Below are 8,097 nucleotides of genomic sequence, written 5' to 3' on the forward strand. Positions count from 1 at the left end.
GTGTGTGTGTCCATGTCGTTTATATTTTTAACATGTAATCTCCAGTTGCTCATTTCAACAGTTCCACTGCTATGTAGTTGTAAAAGTGAGAAGTGTGCTTGGGAGCAGCCCAGATGGAATTTAATGGTCTCATTTCACCAGTAGTTCTAGAGGAGATAAGCTGCAAATGGACTGTGCAAGGAAAATGCTATTCATATGATCCTGAAGAGTTCTTAATAAGAGGTAAACAAACAACTGTCTCACCAAAATAAAAGAAGAGGGGAAAGTTAACATGAAAAAGGTCTCCCTAAAGCTGGCCGAAGTGCCTGCAGGCATCACAGTGGCAAAGTTTGGCAATTTCGAGGTAATAATGGTGTAGATGAAAAGTTAAGGCACCAAAGTAACTACAATTTATCCCGAGGGATACATGAATGTTTTGTTCCAAAATTCCCGGCAATCCATCCAACCATTTACCTCATAGACTTAGACTTAGCTTTATTAATCCCTTTGGGATGACTCCCGCAAGGAAATTAAAGTTATCAGCATCCGATACAGCATATGAAGGAGAAAAAATAAGAATACAATAAACACCATAATACACCGTAATACAATAACAATAACTCACTTCATGGTGCCACTTCACGTTAAGTCTATGCCCATTACTACCTTTATTCCTGTGGCTAATGCAATTTCAAGAAATACTTTTTGCAACCCTGCTACTCTAATTGGCCAATATTGATCTTTCTCATAAATCAGGCCTTCACTTTCCAATAGGCATAAGATATGCAAGTTCTGTGTTTAGGAAGAATTTAATTTGAATGGAAACCTCTTCAAAAAGCCGTTGGAATCAAATCCTTGTCCAGCTCCTGCCAAGTGTTGTTTTTTTAGCCTTATACTGTACATTGAGATATATTTTCATTTTCTGTTAAAAAAATATAAAGTTTCAGTAAGCTTTCTCCCCCTACAGTATATGTTTGAGACAACTGAGATGTGCGTTGTGCAAAAGGTCTCTAACTCATTTCACAAAATCGATATATGATAGGTAATATATAATGTATATATTGCAGGTTTTTTAACTACAAGAATTGAATGACAAAGTCACCAGCATGGGTCTGCTATGGGTTGCTAAAGAGAACCAAATGCCTAACATTATATCATCGTATCAAATGAGGGATGATATTGCAGAATTTCCAGTACCCTCACTCATAAATTAAACCTAACTATCAAAGACACCATAGTGCTAATACAGAGCTCCTGTTTCTTAAGAAGAATTCTCACCATCTGTTCAATCGGCAGATTTACAGTCCAGATCAAGAGTATACGTGGCAGCTACTCAAGAGTTCCAGCTTCAGATCAAGCTGATCTTCTGGTTGCTCAGTCAGCATGATTATACCTCTGTTTGCACATCAGAGAAGGAGATGGCAAAATACCAGGCAGGTTGGGAGGGGGTTTGTTAAAATGATCTCAACAGGTGTAAATATGTTTTCTTTCTTTCCACATACCCTCTTCCTCTTTCCTTTTCTTCTTTGTTCTTCCGTCCTTTCCTTCCATGCACTTTCCATTTATTTATTCATCCTTCCAGTCTCTGTTTTCCCTTCTTGATTTACTCCCCTCCTCTTTAGCTTCCTTCCAATACCTTTTTATTTTTATTTCCTTCCTTCCCTCCCTCGTTGATATTCAAGGACAGATTAGGCAGGGAGGGGGTCTTTGGGTCCCCATTATCTGGCCTGTCTCCAGTACTTGCACACCCATTGAAACTTTCTAATTCCAAACAATTGCAGTCGGCATATCTAATAATCTGAGTGATTTTGAAAAGTTAATAGAACAAGGAGGTAGTAGTTAGATTAATGGGCAGCACAGCAGTGTGAAGCTAGGTTTATGGTCGCCATGGTATTCCAGGCGCGAGGTGCGCGTGCCATACAATATCACCACGTCTGTTGTTGCCTCGTCATGCACCTCTGACTTTTTGTAACTTGGCGGCGTGCTGTGCTTTCCGTTTCGACATGGTCGGCTGGGAAGACTGTCCGAACAGGTTTGCCTGTACAAACATCTGCATGATTCTTTATGTAAGGACCACAGGGAGTCAAACAGCCTTAAATATGTGTAAGAGAGAGCTACCACACTGGGAAAAGAAGAACCGTTTAGCTGGAGAGAGTGAAAAAACATGAGACAGTATGTAGGTGTTTATCATGAATGTACTGCTGTTGCCGGTCAACCTGCTTTCCTTCACTTTTGCTCTCTTCTTCTTTACCATTTCATGCTTATTCACAGATTTTTACAACATTTCATTTTGTTTTGTGTACTGAAGCATTGCAAACACATTAGAAAGGGTATTACTCTTGACGTTGGAGCTTGCACAACAGCAAACCTCTTCAAGGTAATTGTACACACTGGGCTTTTTGAATGGTGTGTGATTAGCCGCTTTCCGACTTTGCAGTTCCTAGAACATAACGTTCCTATAACCCTGTTTTTCTCGTGTTCCCACTGGACCAATTTGGGGATTGATAAGTTCCTCTGACCGCAGTTCCTGAAACTCTTTCAGCTCTTACTTTAGGGCAAGGTCTTTTCCGAATAGTGACGTAGTCATGCCCCCACAGCGCACCATCTGTAAAAGCCATGCCGTCTGTGTTAGCAAAACATACTTGAATAACTTGACTACGTGAATCACTATGAGAATGGACGAAATGCTGAACTCTGAAAAGTGGATTGATGCAGAGGTGCAGGCGCTGCTGGCCACGTACGCCACCGAGGAGGTGCAGAGGGACGTGGAAGGATTCACAAGAAACATCTCCAGGGAGCTAGCGCAAATAGGGGTTTGTACAGGGTTCTACAGTCAAGTGACGACGCTATGAAGACCGTTGCCTTGCTTGAGTCACTCCCTTACCCCTCCTACCAGTTCCTATGGCCACTTGGCCAGTGCAAATGCAAAATACAGAACTGGTTTTGGGGGATATTAGTTAGTAGAACTGTTAAGAAGTGGTCTGTTCCTGTAAATACTTCGGAAAGAGGCTAATGCCTCCTCTGTGGATATACATGGTTCCTGCAGCAGGGTACAATCCTAATATGATGGATTTTATTAACAGTGGATGGCTAGTAACTGCTGAATGTGACAGGTGCTGCCTTATTTAGTTATGGGTGTCTGTTTTTTTTCTCTTGCAAACCCCATTTGTCTCTTTTAGAAATGATGCATTGTATATATTTTATTTACATTCTGGATTTGTAGCATAGCATTACTAAAAATTTAAAGAGCATCAATAGATTGGTGTTTGAATGTGAAGGACACTCAAAGGCCCGTTACTGCTGCTGTCTATCTGTTGAATTGTTCTCAGGATCATTTCTAATTGCGGCATTGAGAACAACCCATTTTGGGAGGTATGGTAATCAAACAAGCATTCCTACTATACATTATTCATAAACATGATGAAGGGAAGAATGATTTAAAGCACCATGCATTCAGATTGAACATCCGTAAATACGGGTTTGGCTTTTTATTCTTTTATATTCTGTAAATCAAATCAAGCTAGTGCTGTTCCTGCTTGTGACGGCCAAGTCCAGCCTGCAAAACAGATGTTTTGGCCCTCATTAAAATGTTTGATCAGAACCAAATCCCCCCCCCCCGCTCTCTCGCTCTCTCACTTGCTCTCGCTCTCATGTGTTTCTGATGTGGAATTCAAAGCAACTGCAAATGTATTTTTTATCTGGCACATTTGTGCTGAGCGTCCTGCCCACTGCTTCTATGCAAAGTGGGTTGATGGAGAATAGTAATGATTTTGGCCTTATGGGACTCCAAATGAGTGAAGTTCAAACACAGCCTGCACATCACAGCACCTGTCAATCAAACTGGGCCAGAGAGAGAGAGAGGGAGAGAGAGAGAGACTAAGCCAGGTTGGAGTGTGTGTAGTTGAGTGATGGAAGGATCAAAGCACCCAGGCTTGGTGCAGTGCAGAACAAGCAATGCTCCTCTGCATACCTCCCCCTTTATCAGCTTTTAAATCCAGAGATATGAACTCTGGAAGCCGACTCTTTGCCATCAAATCACCCACACAAAATAGTTTTTAAAATAACACTAAAAGTGATGTTTGTAGAAAACCATGTGTTAAAGATGTTCTGATGGCAACACCGGTCTCATTTTTCGCCTCTTCGGGACACATTTGGGTGTGTATGCTCAAGAACAGCGCTGCAGTACTGGGCCTCATCTTTTACACTGCACCAGAGTTTGGGGGGGGGGAGAGAGAGAGAGGACAACACATTCACATGGACTCACATAAATACCTGGACACTTTAACACTTGACTCACTCAACACTGACACTTTTGACTGATAATTTATGGTAAATTTATGGTAAATATCTTTTTATAGCCAAAGGTTGTTATTGTTACTATTTTTTTCTCTCTCTCTCTCTCTCTCTCTCTCTCTCTCTCTCTCTCTCTCTCTCTCTCTCTCTCTCTCCCTCTCTCTCTCTCTACTATAATACAATATTATATTAAATTATATTAATAACGAAATGTATTACTGTTATTATTGTTATCTTTATATTGTCTTCTATACTGTATTCTTGCTAAAACTGATGCTGGAAATTTAGATTTCCTTGCGGGAGTCATCCCAAAAGGATTAATAAAGAGAAGTCTGAGTCTGCCATCAGAGATGTATCCTCGGTGCTAACAGTCACTTTGTTTAGTACATGAGAGAGAGAGAGAGAGAGAGAGCATATTCAAGAACGAAATGACAGAGACTGATAATGCAAGTTTGAGATTCTCTGACAGTAGGCAGCCCTTATACAGATGTATTCAGAAAACTGGGTATAAGCTTTGTTGAAAGAAAAGCAGAATTCAAGTATGGTTTTCCATGGAAAACATTATTCACCAGCCAATTACTCTTACTTTAATATGAGGTCTGGGCAACAGATGATATAGCCAACAATACAATTCAGCTCAGATTAAACAAGCAGGGTCTATTAGTTTCAACAGATGTTTCATGTAATTGGATTAACTTCATGGTTTCACAAAATGTCTTTGCTATTGGTGTAAATTGTATAGATATTTAAAAATAAAAAAGAAGTTTAAACATTACCATGAAGTCAGAGGTGTTTGCCAACCTGTGAGTTTGGTTTTTATTGGAAATAAAGCTGCGGAGTTGTAAATCTGTTAGTGTTGAGAGAACAGTCAGAGCTGCTCTATCAATAAATCAAACACGCTCTATAAATGTCTCAAATGTTGCCTGTTTGTGTGTTTTAGGTTTGATGGAAACTTTAATACCAACGTATCCAAGACCATCTGCTGTGATAGACTTTCCCCCAACGTCAACAGCCGAGCTTTTAACCCTGGACGGGACCTCAACTCAGGTTTGGCGGCCGCGTCACACACAGACTCACAGACACAACACACACACACAGACAGAACAACACACACACACAACACCACACACACACACACCACACACACAACACACACACCACACAACACACACCAACACACCCACAACACACACACACACCCGGCAGGAATTTGCACACATACAAACTGACTTGGTTTAAAACTGAAACAGGCACACAACCATAAAACTTCAGAATCCTTTTTTTTTTTTTTTTACTATCTATGGACGGCACTGCACACCACATGTTGGATAATTTAACAGACATTGCCATGGCGATCAGTTATAATTAAGAAGTTGTATTCTTTTCTATTCTTATCTTCTGAAATGTTCAAAGAAGAGGACATTGATCTGATGTGGAAATAATTAGCTGTGTGTGTCTAAAGAGATGTTTTCACACTCTCTCCTGTGTTCCCTCACTTTCTTCTCTTTCCCTCTCGGGCTCTGCTATGCTTTTTTCCTCCCGTTTGATTTTAAAATGATTTTCACAGCCTGAGATCAAATGAACTTTGTTTGACTTTGAACTCTGTCTGCTGTCGTATTCAGGCAGTGTAGATTGTTACCATCCTGTTGTTAAGGGCTTTGCCAGTTTACATCCTCACTTTACCTTAAATGGAAATTGCATCAATTGTCACAAAAATGAGGCTTATTCATGTCATCATAGTACATACATGTAACGTCAAGATTGTGCCATCAACTCATTGGAGAGAGAGCAATGCACTACTCCCCCATTACTTTTATTGAGGCTCCAGATTGCAAAAGCACATTGCAGAATATTATGTAAAACCGACGTGTCTGCACCACATATGTCTGTCTGCATTTGATTAGGAAGAAAATGGACCAAATTGACTAAAGACCAAGCAAAGGCCAACTTTCCCCTGCTGGTTTTACTGTTCTGATGCCATCCCTTGTTTAGCAGTGTGTTCCCTCTGCTTCCAGAGAATAAATATCAAGCTGTATTACATGGGTAAGGGACACATACATTGTGGGCTGAATTTCCCAGAATATTGAACTCCCGTGTCTATTAAACTTCCAGTGTCGGTCCAGCACACATTGTAAAATAAAATGATTGCCAGTTCCCTCCAGGAAGTTGTGATTGTATGATCGCAAGAATGAAAGCAAGTTCTACCAATCCCTGTAAGGAAGATCTTTTTTAAATCCCCAAAAAGTTCCTACAAGTATTGTATTTAAAAGATTTTACCAAGAGCTGCAATGTTCTGCCTAAAAATATCCACTTTCATAACTGCTTAAAAATACAGTTTCAAACTCCAGCTTTCCTTTTAACTACGTAGGCAAGGGCTGTGTTTCCCTATGGTATGTCTTGTCTGGTAGCCTGGCAAGTTATCCAACTTAAGGCATTTTCACACCAACAACCTTTAGTTTGTTTGAATCAAACTAGAGTTTGTTTCCCCTGCTGGTTTTGGGCAGATGGGAACGCAGCAATCGAACTCTGGTGCGCCATAAAAGTCCGTAGTCAAACCGCACCAACTATACAAACTCCGCCAGTCTGAGCTAATGTCTCCTATAGTCAGGTGTGTTTAGCAATCTGTGATGCAGCAAACTGTAGCAAACAAGCATCCGCAAAAATTGGAAACAGACCAGTCACGGTGACCATAGCAGATGTAGTAACGTCTCTTGAGAAACAATGTCTGGTAATTTTAATGAAACGAGCTGGTTTGACCACTAGACCAGAACACAGGACCTTCTTCCTGCATTTACTTTTTGCTCCCACCCCCAGACATATCCAACCAATAAGAGGGCTGGACATTCTTACTTGATTTGTAATGACGCAATTTGGTACGCTTGGATTAGCACTATATTGCATAGCATGAATTCAGTGTTAAAACTTTTTTTTTTTTTTTCTTTTTTTTTTTTTTAACCTGGCTAGCTTACTAACTGCAATAAATTGTAAAATAACGCAATAAAAGATTTTAGCTCAGGGTTTTAAAAATAATTGCTGAGAATTGAATTATTTTGTGCTCAATAATCCTAAAATAAATCCTGGATGGACTGCTTAAAGACATCCCTATGATTCAAAACACACACAAACACACACGAACAATTTTTGCAAGTGTCTAAATCTGGCAGTGTGCCGTTATCCCCATTTGTACGATTCAAGTTGAAACATCTTCCCTCTCTATGACGGAAACTTTTTTGTCCCACATTTGTGTGTTGGCCATTTGAAACAGATCAGCACTTTTTCCTTTTAGGTGTGTTGTTGACACTGGATGCAAACTAGTTTATTTAAAGCATACTGAACTTTTTATTCCTCCATTTAACCCTGGATATTGCAATTACCCCCCTCTCACTTCCCTCTTTACGGGAAACTTCCAACATCATTTGTTCTTCTTCTGCAGTCCCTCTGTTTTTTTCCAGACATCCCAGCCTCCTCCTCTCTGCAAACCAATTAGAATGACTGCCATTCATAACACGTCACCAGCGGCTGGGTGTTATTTTCCTTGCAAGCCTGTCACGACGAGTTCAAGTTACCCCTCTCCTCTCCCTGTCCCTCACACTCAGCCCTCCTTGACCCCCATGTTCCCAGCGTATTCATTCTCTCCCATTTGTCTCAGCCCAGTCTAAACAAGCAGCTACAGAGGGGAAGGAGGAGTGGGTGAGAAAGGGAGGGATTATTGAGGGGGAGAGAATGATGAATGAAGGGGATGAAAGGAGGGGCGAGAGCTAATTCAAATGGAGTAATCACATCAAGACTGTATTGTATTTGTTCCATTTTTCTCCTCTCATCTTC

The 8,097-nt window shown here is 40.6% G+C and overlaps 1 protein-coding gene and 1 long non-coding RNA gene across 2 annotated transcripts in view; one reads left to right on the top strand and one right to left on the bottom strand.

Annotated features, from left to right (window-relative positions):
- cachd1 (cache domain containing 1) overlaps positions 1-8,097 on the top strand; it is a 93,441-nt gene that overhangs the window by 45,093 nt on the left and 40,251 nt on the right. Inside the window, exon 4 of the mRNA XM_032526179.1 lies at positions 5,213-5,319. Coding sequence (XP_032382070.1) covers positions 5,213-5,319 — 107 coding nt within the window. The remainder of the gene's footprint in view (positions 1-5,212; positions 5,320-8,097) is intronic.
- LOC116695739 (uncharacterized) overlaps positions 1-8,097 on the bottom strand; it is a 21,391-nt gene that overhangs the window by 4,044 nt on the left and 9,250 nt on the right. The gene's annotated exons all lie outside the window — the stretch shown is intronic.

Source organism: Etheostoma spectabile, chromosome 9 (genome assembly GCF_008692095.1).
Source record: "Etheostoma spectabile isolate EspeVRDwgs_2016 chromosome 9, UIUC_Espe_1.0, whole genome shotgun sequence".
NCBI lineage: Eukaryota > Metazoa > Chordata > Actinopteri > Perciformes > Percidae > Etheostoma > Etheostoma spectabile.